The 24,256-nt window shown below is 38.7% G+C and overlaps 1 protein-coding gene across 8 annotated transcripts in view; it reads right to left on the reverse strand.

Moving 5' to 3' along the window:
* pou2f1a (POU class 2 homeobox 1a) overlaps positions 1 to 21,641 on the reverse strand; it is a 55,071-nt gene extending 33,430 nt beyond the window's left edge. For 2 of the 8 annotated variants that reach the window (XM_088647788.1, XM_088647725.1), the window contains exons 1-2: positions 21,096 to 21,640; positions 555 to 620 (exon numbers count right to left, since the gene is read on the reverse strand). In XM_088647788.1, coding sequence (XP_088503914.1) covers positions 555 to 620; positions 21,096 to 21,141 — 112 coding nt within the window. In that variant the 5' untranslated portion in view covers positions 21,142 to 21,640. Of the gene's footprint in view, positions 1 to 554; positions 621 to 1,792; positions 3,974 to 19,379; positions 19,404 to 21,095 lie in introns of those variants that run through there. The other 6 variants (XM_088647734.1, XM_088647745.1, XM_088647773.1 and 3 more) reach the window with 6 other exon arrangements.
* Between the last annotated feature and the right edge of the window lie 2,615 nt (positions 21,642 to 24,256).

Here is a 24,256-nt window from a genome sequence, read left to right on the forward strand (position 1 = left end):
ATCCTTTAAGACACCACACGCATAACTGTTAAATATAATTTCTCTACACATCAGTCTCTGGACTCTTAATTTGAGTACGTCTCCCAAATGGTTTTTATGTTTCAAAAGCTTTGAAATAGGAATTAATTGTCCATAGACAGTTAATACCTTAATTCGCCCAGTCTCCCTGTTGAATTCCATTTCAATAAGTGAAATCACAAAATGTGACAAATGTATATACTGAAGCCACTAGCCCACCTGCAGGAAAAACTCCAGAACAGGCAATGTCTCAACCAAACCCCTTTGCGTGTTAATTATACAAAGCCAAAATAGCTACCCTTGAGACAGATTTCGGCACAGAAAAAAACACAGATGTTCAGTTTCGTTATTATAGGTATCACATAAAATACTAATTCTATAACGCTGAAATCGTTTCAACAAAAAATCTTAAAAATTATAAACTGCAACAGTGTGTATGAAATTCGGGAAAGCTATAATACAGTAAAAACTAGGATACACTAAAAAATTGAACCTAAGTCAATACAGAGAAGTAACTGATGATAAAGTAAACTCACCTGTGCTGCCATCCCCACTCTCCATTGAAGGTTTACTTGTTTCTGACGGATTACTCATTCTTGATTCTAGAAAAACAGAGCATTAAGAAGAAATTAATACAGAGGAATAAAATGGTCCAGAAATTTCCCAGCCTGTTTAACAAACCAATTATTTTCTGGGTTTTCCCTTTACCCATCATAGATTTGAAATTATTAATGGTATTAAATTAATCTGCACAAATACTGAAATAGAATTACACTTCAGTAAACAATATTAATCAACACAAAATGCTAACCATACAAGTTTTCAGTTTTGACTTATTCACATAATTTAAAAACAGCTTGGGATACTGAAAAGTGTCAAATATGGAACAATCATTCTGTTTTCACAACAAACAGGATCCTGTTGATTAGGCTTCCTAATTCTGTTACACAGTGTGAAGCACACAAAAATAGAACATGTTTTTTTATTTTTGTGGGCAACTAATACACATTTTTTTATTTGTAACCCTAAGAGCCTGTTTAATTACAAACAGATCCTTTGCATGCCATTTGTTACATAAACTAAGGATCAGCTGGTTCATTACGCATTTAAATAAAACCCACGTTAAAGACAGGCTCAGTATTTTACCCAACACTGCATAAAAATGCTTGAATTGCTAATCAAAAATTTCAACCCTGATTTTACTAGTAAAAAATACATATATTTCCGAGTTCATTTTCGGTAATTAAATCTTTGACTTAACGGATGAGGGAATTTGAAGCACTTACACATTTATAACCCCTTCACTCCCAAAAAGCACACATACATGATCATTTTGTTTTACAAAACATAAACCTAAAAACTGTCAATTCATACCTTATATTAAGGTACAACAGTGCTATCTGCACACAGGATACTCTTAATCTCATTTTAATTTCTTTTCATTTTATTATGATTTACCATCTCATATACCTACAGACTGCATAACATCCAAAGCAGATTAATAGAATTCAGTACATTCTCAGAGCTTTTGCCTCGTTTCCACCATTTAAAAGAAACGTTTTCCAAACAGTTTTTGTCAAGGTGCTTGTTGCTTTATCTAGCTTTGTAATTACACAGATCTGCGCATGCAGAGCAGAAGAAAACCAGCACTTTTGCCTACAGAATGAAGTTCCTAATCCAGATATTCAGTGGAGGAATTGCATATGGTTGCAGAACCATGAATAGTCAAACACTTAATTAAAATACGCTCTATTTAAGAGCTGAGGGCACCCACCTAGAGCATAATCACTGCAGTCCAGCATGATGACAGCCAGTCCGTGAAGAAAATCTAGTCCACTACCCCTTAGGAGTACAAACTTTTACAAACTGACACTGAAATTTAACAGCACAAGAAGAGTAATGCCACAGCAGCCCGAGAAAGCAGCACTGCAAAAGGAAACTTCAGTATTTCTGCAGTTTTCAGTGCCTCTCAGCTAGCTATTTTACACCGTGATCGTCAAGACAACTGAAGTGTGAAAAAGTTCCCCTTTTTCTGTAATAAAATAGAAACAAAGATTGCAGCTGGCAGTTTCCATAATGAAGCTTAATCAGTATGCAGCTGATTAGTGCCTTATGCAAATCTCCCCCCCTTGTTAGTGCTGCAGAGTGTGCTTTGAAGTCCTGTGAGCAATTCATTTTGCAGAGTGCACTGAAAGCTTTCTGCATAATTTAAATCTGGCATAAATATTTATCAGCTCATTAGCATATTAATTGGATATCTTTAAAAAAAATCCACCCAGCACAACAGCCAGGGAGTAATCACATAAAGGACAATTATCACCATAGTGCAAGCATTATAATTAGGGGGAAAAAATGAAGTTCCTTGCATGCACTGTCAACCCTGACCGCAGCAAAACATGTCACCATGACCGGATAGAGTGCCTGTTAAATGTCACAAATGTGACATCTACAAATTGGAAACAATGTTACAGTCTCAAGCACTTTTAATCTAATTCTTCCTGGAGCGAAGGAAATAATAATGCCTGCATTTCTTTATGTATGGAAAAAGCACTCTGTACAAAACAAGCAACACAGAACCATAATTGGCAGAACCCTTACAGCAAAGGCATTTTACTTTTAAAATAAATTCATAAAGTTCATAAGCATATATATATAAACTAGGTGGATTAGCATGTTTAGCTAGCATCAGCTTCTGTTTGCTGTTAATTTAAGTTATTCAGCGTTCGAAATCTTGCACTGACTGGAAATGTAAAATATCCCAACAAGTCAAATGCTTTTTTTAAAGTAAACCGACTACAAAGTACAGGTAGGCTGTTTTGTGTTACCACAAACTGTCAAACACCGTCTTCGCAATGGAGAGAAAAGTGCCTATTGATTAGTGGCTAATTTACCGATTAGAGAAAAACAGCTTGAAGAACTGTCGTCACAAATGGGCTGACAGGAAACAGAGGCTTGCAGACTAGCCATTCACCAGAAGGCAAAGGCAAGAATATCAGTTCAGCCAGCCAGCAAAATAAGAACATAAAAGTTACTAACAAGACAAGGCCATTTGCCCCGTCTCGCCGAAACTAAGAGTGTATGTGGTTGACAAATGGATGAACACCCTCAATCTAGGTTTCAGGGGTCTCTTTATATGTTGAATAGGTCTGGTTAACCCAAAGGCTATGTGGCTGACAGCCTGGGTGGCGCAGGGCTGGAATTCTGCAGCTCTTGCCGAGAACAACGACGCAACGAGAGCGCAAACCAGTCCCGGCAAGCAAACGCGAGAAATACAACTAAAGCTCTCCGGCAGAAACTAAGAGAGGACTGGACAAAACGTCAGTAGCGGCAGACAGGAAACATCTGTTTTACTAAGTCAAGAGACTTTTGGTTTCAGAGTTACTGCTGTGCGTTAAGGGGAAAAGTGCAACACAGAAAGCAAGTGCACAGAATCGTCTTACTTCCACAAGGCAGGGTCTGAGAGCGCTGGCCTTTGACTGGGAGGCAGACTTTAAAAACACAGAAGGCAAGGGCCCCAGTGGTGCACCACCTGCTAAGGCACCCTTCCCAAGCATGTGCGAGCCTGGTCAAGTCCTGGGTGCAGCTATACCCCCACTCCAGTCGGCACTGGGCCCCCTGCGCAGCGCTGCGGCGAGCAGGTCCAAGAGGCCTGTGTGCAAGTCCTCATTCTCCCCGTGTGTGTGTGTGTGTGTGTGTGTGTGGACGTAGGTGCATGTAGATGTTGTTGTACACCTATGATCTGAAGACAACAGGCGATGCAAAACGAAATACCTGGCAATTCTGAACTTAGAAAATAAAATTAAGGAACGTGACGAGAAATCATTTCAAATTCAAAAGAATTTTAATTCTTTCAAGTGTACATGGCCTTTAGGTTCTGTGAAAACCATAACGGGCTGAATTATACTTATTTGTTCATCAGTCTTAATTTACAAAGTAACTTCAACCCCTATAAATATATATGAATATTAAATTAAGATTAATACAACAAGACCTCTCAGTATAATGAATGAATACTCAAGCCATTACTGGTGCAAACTCTAGATCACAATAGCAGTTTCTTTGAAGATTGGATGGCACTAATGTTTAACATCAGTGTCAAACTGATTCATGATTATGCAGGAACTGTTAAGCAATTCTTATATCTTCCTTAATACACTTCAATTTTTTTAAGAAAAAAACAAGCACTCCATTCCCCCTGTAATACTAACTCACTAATACTACCTACTACTTAAAAAAATACTAGATACACTAGTATTATGTTTTTTAAAGGTAAAACAAAAAAAAACACTTGCTTTGTCATTGTCTGATTGCAAAAAATAAAGTACTGCACAGGAACAAGACCACCTCTAACTCCGCACACCCCTGCTGACAGGCTGATCCAAGCATTTATTTGGATGCAAATCAGATCTTTTGTTGTATCGCATACAGTGTTCTTCTGAAAAGATCATTTTTCTTAGTTTAGATGATACCCTGATGATAAAGATCCCTTAAATTTGCAAGTCAGAAAATGGCAACCAAGACTTACTTCGGTTCTTAAATTAGGGCTCAGATTTTAATCGCAGGGTTTGTTTTATCAAGCCTTGGCAGACCGCAAGCTGCAGATGAAAATCAGGTAAGCTCAGGCTTGTATGAATAGAGCACTTCATGCTCACACCACTGGTCTCCATTGTGAAATCATACCGTCAGCACTTTGCTTCCTATTTAGTGTTTGTTCCTTGTTTTTCTTCTCATTATGGCTATTCATATGGGATACTAGCACTGCAGTAGATGCCATAAAGCATTAACTAATTTAGCATGCCGGGAGAAGGCAAACAGGAGATGAGGTGGCAAGATTAAAGTTTTTTTTTTTTAAAACGTGGACCTCCCACCAGCAGCTCTCAAAGATTTCTCAAAGCCCCCAGCCGTTACATCTGTAAGTTCATTAGGGTCACAACCTGACAGAAGTAATAGTCAAATCTCTGCTTTGAAGGTTTACTATATTTTCACGGCCTGACTGCACAACGCATTAAAAAAGCCCAATGCTACAGTCTCCCATTTAAATCTGTTCTCTTCTTCTTAATACCATTACGCTTAACTCACATTCGCTCCAGTTTCAGAGGAATAAAAAGAAGGAAAAGGAGCACGAGTAAAATCCTGCCACCGTTATTCCCTGAACCAAACATAACTTATCTTAATTGCATAACCTGACGGTTCAACCCCCCCTAAAGTAAAAAGAGATTCAAATAAACCAGGTGTGGTCTTATTTTTTAGTAATTTACACAGATTTAACCCATAATCCCTACTGAGTTACCATAATAATATGCACAGCTGGCGACATTTAACAGGATATATTCCTGCGTGATTGGATGGAAAGTTTGACCACTCGCTGTGGGCATGCCAATTATGGCTCTGCGAACAGAAGCATTAAAATCCCCTTAACAGCATGCTGTCACCAAGGACAAAAAAGGGAGACCGAAAATGTGAAATTCTTACAAATAAAGGCTCTACTTGCCACATACTTTCCTCTCCCCTGTTACAACTCAGACTGTCTGACTAATCCATAATAAATCCAAACATAATGGCTTCCAACTCAAGGACTTAAAAAAGAACTCCTTTTCTCCTTATGTAAAATGGGCTGCTACTGTGCGCTAATATCTGAAGGTCATTAATAAAACTGGAGCCACGGCCCTGAATATCAGGCAGAGAAAGCTTCAGAGCAGCTCTTGATAAAAGTAATACACTAAATTCCACATCAATTTTTCAGGCTAAAAAAGAGACAACAAAAGCTTCTTCACTGTGGTAACAAAACGCAGCGTTAAAGCTCCCCTGAGGATTGGATGTCGGAAGCAGACATGGGAAAAAAAGCATTAAAGTGCCAGCCCAGAGGAAAAAGAAAGGTCAGATTTGTAATTTTAAAAAACTCTCGGGAGAAATACTCTTTAGAATTTGAATAAAGCAAGACATTCACGGGGCAAAGGCACAGCTCTAGAAAATATATACATTTTTTTTCGAATGCTACAGTGTGTGAAAATACACTGCTTTCTGCTAAGCGAGTTATGTACAGAGATCACCTAACAGGACAAATATATTCAACTTGTGGGACCTGATGTCGGCTGAAGCTGCAGTATTCACTGCTGGCGCTGAATCTTGCCCTTTAGAAGACAAGTACATGCTACTCGTTCTGGTTATTTGGGGCAGCCTTTAAAAGGAGAAGCAGAGACGAGCACAACTGAATGCATCTTTCCAAGAATCGTGAAGAGACACATGCCCAATTAGAAACCTTGTAACAAGGAATTAACACTCAGGACAGCTGCAAACAGGGAAAAGACAGCTGACTCATTTCAAAAGCGTGAGTCTACACAGAACCCATTCCCGCAAGAGTGCAGAAGAAGGGACAAAAAATAAGGTCGAGCGACAATTTTTAAAATGGCAGACAAGCCAGGATTAAGACCGTCACAAGTGGAGGCTGACCGATACAGACCGTCCCTGCCCAAAATCGATTTTGCAGTTAAGATCTACATTTTATGAACAGAAACAGTTGAACAATAACATTGTAATAACCAATTAAAGAGAAACAAAACAAAACTCAATGCTTCCTTAAGAGCACAAAACACTTGCAGTACCATCTCATAAAAACAGAACATAAACAAAACTAAATTCTCTTAAGAACACAAAAATGTGGCATTCTGCTGAGAAAATGTATTTTCTGCTTTGCTGAACTGCCATTTATAAGAATTAATAGAATGTATATTGCTGCAGTAAAAGTAGTTTTATGTAGAATGTAGTCCCTCAGCTCACTCCTAATGCTTCACAGAAACAATAATATATTGTTAAATTAATATAAAATAAATTTAATCTCTTGTAATAAAGGATGGGCATTATTTATAAACAACTGTCTGCCTAATGTCTAAATGAATATTTTCCAAGATCTAAAACACCTTGAAGTGATTAAAACAAATTTCACTTGCATGCTACCACTATGACCCTAATTTAGTTAGTAACATTTATATAGATGCTAAAACTAAAAACATAATACCTGTGAATGTTTCTGAGCAGTAATCAGGTTCTTTAACCCTTTAATAATTCCTTATCCAAAATGAAATTCAACAACTTTCAACATCTGCTGTAATAAAATACTAATTGATAGAACCCCAGTATTATGGAATCCAGAATTATTTCCCTATTCCCGTTTTGCAAACTATGTAGAAGTACACCAGTGCACAGTCATTTCAGAAGGACTGTGGACAGGCTTCTGATCCATTCACTTGCAGACTTAACCTATCAACCACAGCTCTTTCTTTTAAGATCATGCACAGACAAAAATAATTTGCAGAATGAAGATAGTTACGCACCAAAAGTTCTCCAAAAAGACAAAAACTGGCTTATACAAATACTGGAAACATCAGGTGCCCAATTTCAATCCCAAAATGTTATTCTGGATTCTAGGACCCCCCGGAGCACAAGTAAGCACAGAGTATTCTGCATTCAGCAATGGGTTGCTAGGACACTTGTCAGGTTTCTGTGAAGGACAATAAAATGCATCCATGCCAGTTTGACCGACTTGCAATGTTACAGATCTCCTCCTACATTAAGAAAGCAAAACAAAAGCTCTTGCAAAACGTTAGAGGAGGGGAAGGAATATAGTTTTACAGAACGCTAGTGTACCCTCAGTCATGAACACTTATTTCTGACAAGTCTGCCCTCACCAGAATGAGGAAGAGTATCAGCATCTTCCATTCCTGCTGAACTCTTCTGATCATTAGAGTGGCCTCCACTGCATTTGTCTCCACCTTCTGGGAGGAGTATATGTATATTATATTAAAAAATGGTGAACATCAGCAAAACTGAGATTGCTCCTTAAACTGGCAATGTACCATCCCCATTAGCCGCACATTACTGTCCGCAATGCATGTCTTTATGATGGTTGAGCATTATACAAATTGATCACAGAACTGCTGAAAGGGTATACTATCATTTCCTCACATTACAATAATTACATGAGCGACCTATGAGCAGAGAAAAAAAAGGAGATGTGCATTACTAGACAGAAAAAGAGCCACAACTAAATAAAATTGGTCGAGAACCATTTTTTAAATTCAGTATTTAACTGTTAAATATTGATTTTTTTAAAAATGTTGTTCAATCAGTCATGATCATGCTCACAGGTGGAATAACTTTTTTCCCCCTTATCTGTAATAAAAAACACTTCCACATTCCATATTTATTTAATTAAATAATAGTTATGCAACAGTTCAGAGACTTAGGGAATGTAATTTTCATTTTGGTGCTGCTAAGCTTCTAAAACTGTTCGTAATAGTATATTATGCAAATTGTCTAATTAATATGATTTTAATTATAATTTAATTAGGTCGGCTTTCATTTACTTAATTATATAATACAAATTAGCCAAGAAGTAAAGGACCTTTACAAAATACCACTATCTGCCACTGAAAAATAGACCCTATTCAAATACCAGTGAAAATTCAAATGGTACAGGTCATATATGCAAAACGTGCCCAATACCATCAAGAAGAAGCGTTAAGTGCGTCACTTCACTCCCACTCTGTCTATAGAGCCATTGTCTCAAATATTTCAAAATGGCAAAGTGAAGACAAAACAAGAGCTGGTTCCCTTTGTTTGTGCAGACTACCTCAGGAACGTGGATGTCAGTGGACGGTGTAAGTTTCTTACAGAGGAAAGAAGAAAATGCGTTAATAGATCATATATATCGGCTTTAAACAAAGTTTGATACATTATTGCCCACATTTAAATGCACTGATTTTGTGTTAATTTACAGAAACTTCCTAGCTTCACAGTCTTTGAAGACCTTTGTGAGTGAACTTCACAGACCAAGAGGTATTTGGTGCTAATGACTTACTATTGCCATTCCTACCTTAACAGCCTGGAATCTGCCATGAAACACCAAGAGCTTTACTGAAAAAGATCTGTGCTCTCGCACACAAAAGTGAAAAGCACAAACAAGTTAATAACTATCATTGATTCTTATTGCGAAGCCATTAAAGGAAGTGCCAATATGTCCCTAATAATAAATGCTGAAATATTCAGTGCAATGCAATAAAGGAACGCTAGTGCTGCATTCAGCAAGATGAACATGAACAATTATCATTCAGATCATTTGAAGCCCTTCAACTGAGAAACAAAAACATGCATATAATACACTGCACTTGTCTAGAAGGTATCACTTTTGTGTGCATACCAATACATTAGGTATTCTGGCAACAAAACTGTTTTAAGTGATTATCAATCTAAACCATATACTAAAGATTCAAATAGTGTTTTACATTAAAAAGTTTACAAGATATCCACACTGAAATAGTTCTCACATTTCACATACATACTCCAAAACCACAATTCACAATTACAGTAGTCTAACAACCATTTATATTCAAGTTTTACTGGCTGATCTAAGTCTTACATTTTGCAAAGCTGCTCAGCCCAGCTTATATATTTTTTGCATTAGTTGCAGATACACCTGGAACATTCCTGTTGGACATTTATAAGATGGATTACGGCTCAATAAAGTTATTATTTGAGACCCATTGTCTCAAAACTATTCTTTCAGCTTGTACTACCACATTAGGAAATTCTCTTAGCCCACACACTATTCAAATTCTGCAATCTAAATAACCATGACTGGAGTGACAAGTTTTTTATTTTTAAAATAATTGAAAGCTTAAAATATTTACCCGTGGTTCAAACTCTCCGTAAGCCCCAAACCACGGCAGAATTCTACAGACATTATCCAAATTATAAGGCACAATTTTCTACAAACCGTCATACCTATAGGTCTGTTATTCAAGCACACACATGAGATTTAGAAATCAGGAAAGAGAAGGACTTTCTTCATGAAAGAAGCAGGTTGATCAGTAGGGATAAGGGTCAAAATTATCAGAAATCACAGAACTGACAAGAACGGCCTGCTCACACAGCTCGGGAGACACGTCAGAGTTCTGGACTACCACATCGGCTCTGTTGACCTAGACAGGCCAGCCAGAGAAGGGACCCGAAAGCTGGGTGATGATCGACAGTAACTTTCAGCTGCATGCGAACCCAACCCTGCTATGCAAGTCCGGACACAGTGACCAGCTGGACAGCAGAGGTGCCGGTTCCCATGCTGGGGCTTTATCATATTTAAGTTGAATGGCTCTCCCATCCCTCCAGCAACCCAACTGTTTATCCATGGCATTCCAGTTTAAACAAAGGGAGATGACTGGACATGCGCAAGCATGGCTGTCCCAGTCCAGACGCAGAGTGTACAGTCAGAGGGGGAGAAACACATTTTTAGCTCCTTCTGCTTGAAATAACCTGAACCGACAAACAATTTGTATGCTGGCCTATGTAATGTTACCTTGCTTCATTTACAGATGGGAGACTAATGGCCTATAAAATGCAACTATCATTAATACAGTGACTGCCATTCTAATATTCTGTATTTTAATGCTTAATTAATAGAGATATTAAGACCCCAAAGTTGCTTGAGCCGAGACGATTTGGGGATAGCTTTCAGTCCTCTCTCTTTGGAAGTTAAGGATAAACTTTAGTTCTTTTACATGCTCTGTATACATGTAAAAAGCTGATATCCATCACTTCACCGCAAAAAACAAAGGATATTGGAAAGAAAATGTGTGAAAGCTTCTTATTTTTAAGGAGAGACTGTTTGGTATACTTTTTCCATCATCTTGAACATAATGTGCATTTGATACTTGAAATTTCACTTTCTATGTTTTGTTTGCATACACTTGATCTTAATCTACCTAGAGTGTCAAAAACAAGTGTTCAAACACCATAGAGCAATTTGAAGAGTTCATCAATACTAAAACGTACTTAGACCTTACTTTGGACAAATTAAAGTAGAGCATGTAAGTGTTCCATAAATAAAACAAAAAGATAAAAAACACCCAGGGTTGTAAATAAACACAACACTGTACAAAAGAAAAAAGCTTGTAATCTAAAATACTAGCTGTACTGATGAGTTGAATTGGTTAGTATATCGAATGAATATAAAAGAAAAATGTTTATCCACGTAAATTGAAAATTGGCAAATTTTGTGTTGCTTTGTCTGATGTAAAGTATAAAGCTTATTTTTCTTGTGAAATATTTCTTTAGGACACAATGTTCATGTATGAGACATGACTCGGTTTCATAATGGTTTATTTTAAATAATGGGTTAATTAACAAAGATTACTTTAAAACCTGTCGAAACCGAGTGGAAACATAGCAAAACCCTTGCTGTACTTTTCTTGTGAAATAAAAAATACATCCCGATTTAGAGTACTGACAACGACTTGAGCTAAATAGCTTTCAAATACGATATAGCCATACTTATATTCATACGCTGATGCACAGAAAGACTGATCTAGCTCCTGGACACTGACAATTGTTTTAAGTGCACTCCAGAGAACCTCCATTGCAGATATCAGTGACATCTGTCTTTTCTTACAACAGATTTATTCAAAGGTAACTGTAGATTTTAAGCTGCTTTTTATTTAACTTCAAGACAAATTAAGGTAAAACCCGCAAGCAACAACTTCAAGCTTCAAAGGGGACAAAAGCTGAAAGAAAAAACACCACCACATTCATCCGTGAAGAACCGGTAAGCAAAACAAAAGCTCAGCTTGAGCAGCTGGTGATGCAACCTTAGAAATAGGTTCACTGGCCTACATGTTTCCCCTGCTGTTTGAATAGTACCCCCATGTCAGTTATTACAATAAATCAGCCAGAAGAACAAGTGGGAAGGAAAACGCAAGCCAAGGTGAAGATTTCTGAAGAAACAACTAAATAGGCTGTAACCATTAAACTTAAGCAACCCCATTACACTTACATTTCTTGAGCTAATACAGGAAGAAGAAATCATTTATAGTAGCATCCAGAATCAAGAATACAATAGCCTGCACAAAAAAATAATCCATGCAAAGCTAATGTATAACCGCGCTGGTTCAATTTTAACAAATTTAAGCAACCTGAAGTGTGCCTGATTACATTACCAAAGAGAAAACAGCAATGAAGGCAGCAAACAATATGTACTTAACACTGATTACATGCAGTGGATTTCTAAGAATGTCATGAGGCACACTCATTATCTGGTGATGCATTTATGCACTAACGCCTCATTCAGCTAAGGGCGGCAAGTTTTCAGTATCACAGTGTAATGTGGAAAGCTACGCAGCATGTGAAAATTAAGTAGTTTCTCTCCTCTCCACTAAGCTAATGATATGCATAATTAACACGTGGTAGATGTGCAATTTGCATATAGCCACTGCTCAGGAAACAATAAGGGGTTCGCTTAGAAAAAAGGGTATTTCATTGTCCTGCAAAGTAACCACAAGAAGCACTGTGTTCTGCACTTACTAGCAGCCGCTAGTAACGGTAAGTCATGTAAGCTAGGTTTCCAGGAACACAGAATAAACTGAAATATTTGCCACAAAGATCGCTGGTAAGTAGGACTTTGTATTTTTGGCTTTGACCAATGAATAATAAGAAAATTGTCTGGATGCAAAACAAAAGAAAATGGTTATTCAGTTTCCATCCACTTCATCACATTTTAAACTGCACTAGAAAAGAGACCATTATAAACACGAGATGCAGTATGAATGCATTAAACCAAATCCAATGCTGTACAAGCTTACCTGGAAGCACAAGATTCAAGAACATAGCATGCAATGAAGATTTTAAAACGGCAGAGGATAAAAAAAAGGTTTTCTCAGACACAAAAAAACAAGAGATCACAATTCATTATTGAAAACATCAATGGCTGATGAACGTAAGGAATTACCTACACACGCGGGTAGATATCGGCTTTATTTGTATAAGAAAACGTAAATCCATCATCGGGAAGTTGCTCATACCCAATAAGGGCTGTGGCAACCCGGATCCTGTTCCAGAAGGGAAAGGCAGTGCATGGGTGGCCAGTCCACTGGAGGACACCAGTTAACACAGCCATCATGTCCACGAGGAAAACAAACTGGAGATGTAGCAAAGCCTCAGGTAAATGAGGGAAGAACATACAGACTACACACACAGGGCAGGAAGGAACCCAGGACTGCTAGACCGAACTGAACACGGCTGCTTCACTCCCAGAAACACCGGCGTCTCTGACTGCACAGGGACATTGGATAAGGAAAACCTAACATGTTCAAATCAATTCTTTCATTTTCTTGTAATTCTAATATGCTCGACTGTATTCATGAACACGATCAGATTGGAAGGCAGGAACTCTAGAGTCAAAATATTGTATATTCTGTTTAGGTTTCCCTGTCCCCTCTGTGCAAGAAATGTGGAAACAAAAACAAGAAACTGTAAAGAAAAACACTAAATTAGAAAAGAAACTTAAGAGGTTTTTTACACACTTGACAATCATAGGACAAAATTTAGGTTGGATGAAAAAATTGGGAAGAGCTTGAAAACATCTTATTACAGTACACGTGAAAATACAGAAAACCAATCTGTAAGAACCCAAACAAACCCTGAAAACATAGAAACACTGGACAAATTGGAATATACCAAAACAGAAGTTCCAAGTGAAACTACTCTTTAACAAGAGGTCTCCGTGATGCATTAAATCACTTTAATATCGGCTGGCTTTCCGAATGTATAGAGGATTACATTTGGAGATGTAGTGCATTTGAGGACTAAGGCTAGCACAGTCACCCCCTCCCCAGAGACAGAACACAATTTCTATCAGGAAGTAATACCCCTCTACTAGTGTACAATAACATGATGCAAAAGTGGCGGTCCTAAACAGGAGTCAGAGGGTGTCTATTCTTCCTGCAGCACAGAGAGAAAGAAAGGGGTACTGAATCTTTATATACACTGGCCGAGCACTAGGAAACTGTGTTTTAAAGCTTTACTACCCCCTGACCATTCTGCAATAATCATTCCTCCTATAATGAGTGATTTCGTTATTACGTTTAAACTTCCGGGAAAACCTCACTTTTAAACCGATAATAGTTCACTTTTGTTTTCTCGAGATTATCACTAGGTCACACTGTTTATTTTGTCTTGATTCATTCAGTGCTGCATATAATAATATAAGCTAAGCTTAAAGGTTCTCATATACTGTATATTCCCCTTCATTCATACTAGTGAATTTCATGCAAACTATAAACATCAGAATGGTATGTATACAAAATTATTAAATGTCATGAATGTTGCCTGTTTGCCTGATATGCACCACAAAATCTTTTCCTGACACATTTTCACTGCTCTTCTGTTTTTTTATATAAGGAACAAAGACAACACAACTACAAATATCTAAAAGACAGCAGGAGTATCTTGCTCTTCTTTGTGCTCTCCAGATAGTACTCTGACAGATTACTACCACCTAGAAATTTCTCACATGCTACCGCGAAACCACAAGTAGCTCATACAGAACATAACAAGTCCACAAACAGGAGGCCCTCAGCCCATCTTTGCGATGTGCAAACCTTCTTCTGCTGGAGAGCTCCGTCACAGAAAGGTCACATAGGTACCATTAAAGCATCAGTTTTTCAAAACTCGTTCAAGTCAGCACATAATTTAGAGTTTCGAAACAAAGAATTCCAAACCAAGTGTGTTCTTTATTAATTAAATCACATCCGGTGTTTGGGAGCAGGCATGACATAGGTCATCCTGTGGGATTTATTGGAATGGGGCTCTGCAGGACTAGTGTCGAGAGAGTCCCAATGGCCTTATCTAACACTATCCTCATGTTACAATCTTCCCAAGAGGTATTTTCAGATCTGCATTAGCGCCAATTAACATTATTGATTATGTGACTCGAACAGGAAACCTCATGGTAAAGTGTTCAGCATGCTGCAGTTAACAAACATAGTGAAGGCCCTCAAACCCAGAAGAAACTGGGGAAAAGGGGTTCTGCATCTGAGGCTTTTCGGATAAATGAGATTAAAGCAACTATATAACAGCTGAACGAGTAGGACCACACCATGATGATAAGAAAGTGAAAATAAAGTCAATGTAATATAAATGTTAAAACAAAAAAAAAAAACAAGGAACATGAATGCCGACACAAATACAGACCGTATGGACCGAACTGGAAAATGCTCTCCAAGGGAGAAGGACAACTGGCTGCACTGGTGGAAGGTAAGAGAAACCCCACAGCACTTGCGGGATTCAAATTTACGCCACTGCGAGAATTTTTTTGTGCTACTTTATTTATTATGAATGTCTCGGATTTGTATTTTCCGGGTGCTTGAGGCTTCCAGATGCATGATTATCAGATGCGAGAGAATTTACTGTGCTGTGCAATGAGGTAAGGGCTCCTATCACGTGCAAAATATGTCCAAATCATCAATGTCTGAGGCCATATATGTCCTGCTCTGGGGAACAATATCATACCTACATCAGAATACTGTTAAGTTTATGAACAAAGCAATCTGAACTAAAACACCCAAGAGAATGGCTCAACATACTGGTTAATGGGAGCTGAATTACGGAAAAGCATCATACACATACAGACATTAGCAGAGTGCGTGACATTCAGAATTTGAGCCCGCCAGTGTATTTTTCAAATTTACGATCAATTATTTTAGTATTGACACCATCAATTTCATCATCTCACATCTCAGCTCTTCTGACCCGCCCAGCCACATACTTTTTGACACGCTGCTCCCCAGTGGAGTACAGACCCTTCGGTGCCAACTGGAGGAGAGGCCTGTCTCCCACCGACATCACTACGAGCCTGGAGGTACGTGGGAAATGGCAGGAGGGTCTGCGGTGCTGGAAGGCCTGGGAGCCCATGGCCACTGATTAAACCCAACCGATCCAACAGTGCACTGCCACTAGGAGAATCCAGGCCCCAGTGAGCCAGCAACATGAGCCCGGCTGGGACTCACCACAGGTGGGTCATGGAGCTCAACATGCGTCCGCGACGACCATTTTAACCGCACAGCAAAACACACAAAAGGATTGAAAAAATACAGAACAGCTTCTATCACAGTAAACATTAAGATCATTACATTAAACACATGAACACATCTTCTTGTAACTTAACAGGTAGAACACATCTACTTCTAAACTATTATAGCTTTAAATGTAGATTCTCACAATTTCCTCATGCAATATTTTGAAGAAGGGCATCTCGACACTTATTTACAAGAGAGAGCTGACATCTTATGTGTGATTCTGCACTATATATTCATTTTAACTGTTAACGAACACAAAGCACGTTTAACTTACTGAATATACTTAAGACAGCTATTTAATGCTAGATCTGTGTTTTTTTTCTTGTAAATTAGTTGAGTACAAAATGTTTTTCAATATGCCATGTCAAACATTTCATAGGCCTAAATAATGTAGGTCACTGACAGTTAAGAAACAGCTGTCTCACCAGCAACACAGCTCACTTTGTGATATCTCTAAGTGGGACATCAATGGCAGGCAATAAGAAAGATATTCACTTTCTTCCTAAGCATGCACATAATTGTACTTACTACCTGGTATTCCAGTTTAGAAGTATTACTCTTTTTTATAATGTTGACATGTGCTGCACATAACTTGTGCATGCCGTTAATTCAGATTTTATAAAATGCACCAAATGCAGTGCACAGTTGCTGTCAAAGAATAAAGTATTCACCCTCTTACTTAAATTCCACAAAAAGCAACATACAATGTTTAAAGGTCTACATTCTGAACAAAATTATATACAAATTAGAGAATAAAGAGGATAATTAAACTTAAAACAAGATAAAAAGTTGAATACCTAAATCAAAATATGAGCAATGCAGTTAAGCTTGGTAGGTCTGGAACTACCCTGGATTTGATAAAAAATGATTTAGCAGTCTTGAGTATCAATTCTACAGCAGAAAAAGAGCGAAACAAACAAGGCTTCAACAAACTGAAGTGCAAACATCTTCACAAAAAAATATCTAAAATAATAATGTAAGGAATGCCAAAATGTAGAGGCAAACTGAAATGAGCCTTATAAATCTTTATGCAATCAACCCTAAAAATACACTACTGTATATCCAAATCGGGAATCAAAGTTCGTGAAAAGTCCCTTGCACCTACAGGACTGTAAAAAATGGTCAACTAAATATCTTGTTGCGGGCTTGTTTGAGCACATTTGGGATTGAACACCTTTCAGGGACTAAAGTAAACTTGACACAGCAAATCACTAAGATAAAAGCAGAGGTAAACTTAATCCTGAAAAGAAAAGGGCATACATTTTGGCTGATGAGGCTTCTTCAGTTCTGATCTTGGCACAATAGCAAAACTCTTTTTCCTTCTATTTTTCCAGCATGGGATTTAAGTCTGCTTGTTTCTCTGCAGTTCACATACTGACACAGCGTACCACTGACTGAAATAAATGCATGCATATTAATTGTAGTTTTAAATTTCAGAATGAGAGTGATCAGAAGTGCAAAGCTCAAATCAAACCTTGCGAAGAGCAGACAGATCAAACAGCTGGAGATGAGCACATCTGACGAACACTGTAGCTGCCAGAACACCCACTAATTTGAATGCATTTTTTTTTCAAATAAAATCTGGACATTTTCAAAATACAGATGACTAGCTCTTGTGGTTATACTGTAGCTGTCAGATGTTCTAAAAACAACAAAATGTGTATTGCTATATACAGTATGTGTCAGAAATTCAAATGCAGGATGGAAGAACGGCAAATCTGAAAGCATTAAGTCAGTATAACACAACAGAACATTTTGCAAACGGTTGACCTTAGACACAGGATAAGTTATACTTCTGGTGAATTCCCTCCAACGCTTTGAGGAAAAGCAGAGAAACGGGGGTCAATTCCACCATCACCACTGCATTCATATAAAATAATTATTCTGAAAACAACTCTCCATGGACCTGAATATTTATGCAAAAGACCCCTACTATTAGAGATTATGAACATTTATCAAGTCAAAAATATAATCTGATATGCAGGCATTTTTCTTAAATGTATAATTAATAAGAATAAGATGGAATAGAATTCTAAATGAAAAATTTAAGTGATAACTTCTGGTTATCTACACTCTACTTTCTAAGTAGGGAAAGGATTCATGAAGATGTTCTAAAGGCAGAGTACATTTTGAAGTCATTTTTTTAAGTTTAATATAAATTCTGTACCATTTCATAACATGTTAACTATTAAATATCATAAATAGGCATGTTTAAAGCAAGCGAGGAATACCTTATTTAAATTTGCAATGTCTACGTTTCTTATTTGAAAAAGGAAAAATATTTTCTTTTAGGTAAATTATTTTCATAAATACATGCATACCTACTATGAAACATTTACCCTTTGTATATATAGATGTATATGAACTGTGTTGTTCTACCGCGTGGCAGCAAGGAGATATGTACAAGGAGAATAATTTTAGAAAATAAAATAATGAATTATATGGACAAAGGAAATAAACAGGGATGCGTGAACAGAAGGCAAAATTCGCTTCTAAAGATCGACCATGAGTCTGTATATCTGAAATAAAATTCACAAGGCAAAGAGTAAATACAGAGACATACAGTCCAAAGTACCTACTTATTAAAACACATGAATATTTCATATCATTGCTTGCAATGCATTTCATCCGGACAAATGATCTTGTACTTCAACCAAAACATGAAAACGAAAATTATTATTTTTTGGTAATACTGTGGTATTGTCAACCACAACCGTAGACCGGGCGATGAATAAAAGACAAAACACGAGAAAAACCCTAAACGAGCCATGGCGGATAACAAAAAGCCTGTAGAAATAAACAAAAAACACACAGAACAACATCGAGGCCTGTTTTTTTCCCCCCTAAAGCCGGGGCCTTGCGTGCGAGCTCGTAGCCCGAGCCTGTGCTCTAGGCCTCATTCGTCCAGAAAAGAATCTTCTGAACCACAAACGCACATGGTTATATAAAATATAAACAGACTAGTGGTTGCTTAAAGACTGAAATTACTAAACATGAGAGGCGGGGATCCATGCAGCCATTTTAAATAAATGAAACCTCCCCAAATTACACATTCTAATGAGAGGCTTTAATATATTCAGGCATCGTAAACAAACGCCACCCACACAAACTACTGTATACAACTGTAACGACACGGCTTCCAGCGGGAAGAATGCGGGAATCAAAGAAAATAATCCGCTTTGTGTTTGTTTCCATATATTCCCAAGAAGATCACTAAATTAAAAAAAACAACAACAACAAAGTTCTGGTATTTTCACTATTCTGAAAATACACGCATTGCCGGTCACCCTCATAGTTTGAAAGTCAGAATTCGCTTTTTACCGTGGGCACAATACGGTTTCTCATCTTATTTTTTTTTTCTTGTCTAATTTCGGACAATTAAGACAAAATGAGTGGAAGTGGCTCACAACGGCCCCCCGACAGGGGCGGGGTACAGCCCAGGCACCGCAGCGCTCCCCTCACCTCTTCAATCACACGAACCTCACAGCAGCAGTTGCTCCGTGAAATGGGGGATACGAGGGTGTTTGACTTGGGCAAAACCTAAAAAGACTGAAATGCCAGGCATTTTTTTTTTGGGGGGGGGGACTCAGTACAAACACCAGTTTGGGATTCCTTACTGGCAGGTAATGTCCACACCGAGACAGATGCTGACACTGACCACCCCCCCCTGTGATTTGTGCCGTCTGTCGGAGGGTAGACACGACAGAAAGTCCCCATCGCTGCGGGTGGGGAGGCGGTTTGGAGACGCTAGCAATCCCCACTTTGGTTGCGAGCTCCCCCCGGGGCTTACAAAAGCCAGTCCCAGCGCCGGCCTGCAAACACAGGAAGGTGCGCTGGCCACTTCCCCCCCTCCCCAAGCACTTGACGCCGCTGGGGATGGCTTTGACTCGACCACCAAGAGCCGCCATGGCAACAACTATGCACACACACACACAAAAACAACCAAACAACAACTTCAGGACAGGAGAAGGGGAAGTTTTCGAAAAATCCTATTACTTTAGGGCATGTAACATTCTCGACAGAAACGTCCACCCCCTTCCAGCCAGGTGCAACACACTCCTGACCGGCGGGGTCCGGGGACACCGGCAATAAATTACACCAGCGCCGCGGGGTGCAGCATAACACGGTCGCCGTGTGGCTGGACCCTCTTGTTTAAGCATGACTGTAATTGCACCTCCGGTCCCACCACCAGAGCCGCGCTTCTTGCGGGGACGAGAGCGCTGCACCGGCAGCCCGGCAGGCACTGGAGAGCCCGCTGCCCCAGTTCACACGACCCGCGGCGATCACCATCAGAAAGGCACCAGCCGGCACAAACACTCCCTTCCATTTTCCCCCGTCCTGCCCCACACCTCGTTAACCGCTATTTGGTTCTTGGGGTGGTTGTTGGGGGGGGGGGGGGGTGGTTGTAACCCCCCCAAAAAAAACACATGGCCCCGAAAACACTGTCACAACACCGGATCGTGGATCATTAAAAACACGCTCAGACACATGAATATGTAAGCCGCACCGCTTGCAACTAAACCGCACAAAGGGCTGCTGGAAGAGAAACTACATTTAAAAAAAGAGAGAGAGAGAGACTGCGCTCCCCTTCGTCGCAATCACAATAATGACAGAATGGACACAAAAAAGGCACGATTTTCTGGGCAATTGCACTGTTTTTTTTAAAGAAAAAACACGGCGACAAAGTATGCGTAGCTGTGTACTCGCCCGGCAAAAGCGTATGAATATGTAAACTGTGTAACTTAATGAGCGCACGCCGCAACACAAAACACAAAGCCAGCGGCGCTCGGCTATTTATCAGCGTTTTAACAACCCCTCTCATTTTCTTTTCGAATTACACCGCCGAGATGCTGATTACTAATAAAATATGCTAAAATCGCGGTCACTCCGCGAGAGTATGAATATGTAAAGTGCACAGTGCTCTCTAATCACACACAAAGGAACGGGGGGGAATGGATTTTCTCATAATATAAATTTGCCATCCCTTGCACAGTCCGCGAAATATCTATGTATTAATTATAATGATGCTGATTACTAATACATTATGCTAAGTTTTTTGTTTTCGTCCTCCCCCCCCACACACACACATACACACACTCCACCACCACCCTCCTGATGGGGTTGAGAGAAAGAGTGTTTGAATATGAATATGAATATGTAAAATGCAGTAATGATTACCTGGTCCTGAACTCTCATCTTGACTCGCTGCTCCTCCGTCCGCCATTTTGAATATTTAACCCGAAATCCCAACCCCGAGACACAGAGCTACACACCCCGCGCTCACGCCGCGATTTGCATTACACGTCTCGACGGGCTTATTTTTAATTTACCACAATTAAATGCCGGTCGCCTCCCCGCACAGGTACCATTTCGCGCCCCGTCGGCAAAATTATCCGGCGAAATCGAAATGTGGTTTTTAATCGCGGGTGGGGAGGGGGGGGGGCTCCGACGACCGAGCGGCTTCGGCTTCCTTTCGGAAACAGCTGGCGAAAACTGACGAACTTCAAACAAAAAAAAAAACCCGACCCACAAGATATCAAACGTTAAATGACTGCTTTCCTAACTTATCCGCGAATTGTATCCGTGATATAAGGCCGGACGCTCGCTTGCTGTCCCCCCCGGCACCCGAAGTTTTGTATAATTTTGTAATTTATGCCCGATTAATTAAATGTATTTAAATAAACGTCGGGTCATATATTATCCGGAAACAGTCGAAGAGCGAGGGGGTGGTGCGCGTCCCCGTAACAAAGTGCTCGTGGGCGCGCCTAACGAACCGTCTCCGGAACTGGAGCGCGTGCCCGAGAGGAACGTGACTGAGCTCGTGAGAGAGGGCGAGCCGAAAGCGAAGTTCAAATAAGATTTTCGACGTTGGGAGAGTGGTTTTCTCTCGGTGAACGTCGGCGTCGTTAATACTCATATTTTGTAAAATAAAAATGTTCTTAATCACCTGAAAGCCATACAGTCCGCCTATTTCGATGTGTCGGGCGGTAGTGGGGTTCTATGTAGTGCGAAAGCGCATTTGTTAAAATATATTTCTGATTCAAGTATGGGTCGTATACATCAGGCGAATCGTTTTTTTTCTCTTCCACTTGATGTCACTTTTTTGGAAATTAACAAAGAGCGTCCTTTATACATACTTTTTGTTTATTTATACCCCAACGCCTTTATAAGTTTAATGGTACGGAAGTGTAATAAAGATGAAAGCGAAGCACTGACATTTACAGTAGATGGTACGTTGTGTGCCGTTCTTGTATGTCATACATGCCGATATATATTTTTTTAGTCGTGTTTTTATATATTCTTTAGCCTTATGGATGGAAGTTTTAAATGAGTTTTATCCACTTTCGAGAGAATATCCGTTTTGAGATAAACATGTCTAGAAATGTTTTATTCCCATCCATTTGATGTGTTGGGGGGGATTTCCTGAAGGCCATATTACTGTATATTAATAATATAGGCATATTAAATATCAGTGTTTAGAGGGAACTAGGCTGTGGCATTACCTTTGCGGTAACCTCAGACGTGATTTAATAGGCTTGAATCAGTCAAGTGCCTCACAACATTGGCCCCTAGTGAAAACCCCGTCTGATCATTTTTGAATAATTTAAACTCGGTAAATTTTAAAATCTGCCATGATTGCGCAGGTAAAACAAACAAACAAAAAAAGAATCTTAAGACTGAGAGGCAGAGATCATTTTGAGTTTGTAAACGTGACTATGTCCATATCTAGATAGTGTTCTTAAACGGACTTCAATATAAAAAAATAAAACTTGCACTCATGGCTTCGGTTTCAGAGTGAGGGAGGGCATTTCAGTTTGTCTCTGTGGTTACACGGCATTAACTGTGAGGTTCCTCACAAATCCAGACTTGTTACTCGTTACCAGGGAGCTCCTGTTACTTGATTTTCCTGTTTTTTAGAAATTGGTCAGAGAAGTTGGTTAACTTTTGTCACAAAGCCTCTTCCACAACCCCAAGAATATGCTCTCTTGACAATGTGCTCATGTTATTACAAGTGTTTTCATTTCTTACAATAACGACCGACCAGATTATTACATTTGAATAATTTTTAAATAACCTCAGCTGAGGTGGTTCCCCTGCTTGTTAAAAATAACACCTCAGCCGCAATACAATATTTTTCTAAAAAACGTCTGTAAGTTCTTGTAATCAAGAGAAAGACAACGACGTATTTTTGTAATTTATCAGGTTTGTATTAATAAAATTCGTATTACATTTCAATTATTTAACTCAGTTTTTTCTTATTTTTTAAACATATATTTCAGTCTAAAATGTATACAAAAGGGAACTTAAAGTATTTTTATTGTTTTGACTCTTTGCATTCCATACAGTTTAGTATGTTATATTTATCCATATGATAATATCGTATGTGTACTTCATGATGCAATCATGAAGTACACTATTATTTTCCACTATATTCTTACATTTTAATGATGTAAGCTTTATTTATATATATTGCTTTTCATGATCTCAATTTGTTTTATAGAGATTCATTTACACCAATGGTTGCTAAAATGCTTTTATTTGGCAAGCATTTGTCTACAGTTGTGATAGATAAAAAAAAAACAAATTATTTCCACATTCAATAATTAATTGCCTTGACAATTAAAAAAGCATTTTCTAGTATGACTTTCTAGGTTATTCGTAGACATGTATTATGTCTGAGACCTTTCTGTAATTCATGGATATGTCTCATGGTTTCAGTTTTCAGACAGCAACAAAGTGGCTCAAAAGCTTTAGTACTAAGAAACCCGGTGGAGAAAATAAAGTTTGACAACACCGTACTAAGAAGTGAAACCTATAACCTTCAAATATTACCATCCTATCTCTTGTTTTCAGTTGGTCTGTCTTACCTTTATCAGCAAATGACTACTTGCTTTAAATTGCTGCAAAATCCTCTCATTGTGAAGGTTAATTGCAGATGAACAGGTTAATTGCTCTGCATAATCATTTTCTTTTAAATACATATTGTGATAAACTTAATGTTGCACTAGACAATTTATATTCAAATACATGTGAATGTAATTATACATTGGCTCTCTGCATATCATTTTGGTAAGGCTTGTAGGAAAACTCTAATTTAGCCATGTGTTTCGGACTAAATAGGACTCAATGCTCAGCCAACAGATCTCAAGGATGTTGGTATTGGTCATCACTGAGAAACACTAATTTTAAAAGACTTGCTTTCAGTGCAGGTTTTGTGGTACAAGGATTTTGCAGGATTTTGTGTGTGTGTTCTCCTCTTCAGGGATGAAGACATAGACAACACCTGAAATTGTGATGATCTATCTTTTTCACATTTCCACATCTTCTTGTATAGTGGA

Source organism: Lepisosteus platostomus, chromosome 2 (genome assembly GCF_059453375.1).
Source record: "Lepisosteus platostomus isolate fLepPlt1 chromosome 2, fLepPlt1.hap1, whole genome shotgun sequence".
NCBI classification, from domain to species: Eukaryota; Metazoa; Chordata; class Actinopteri; order Semionotiformes; family Lepisosteidae; genus Lepisosteus; species Lepisosteus platostomus.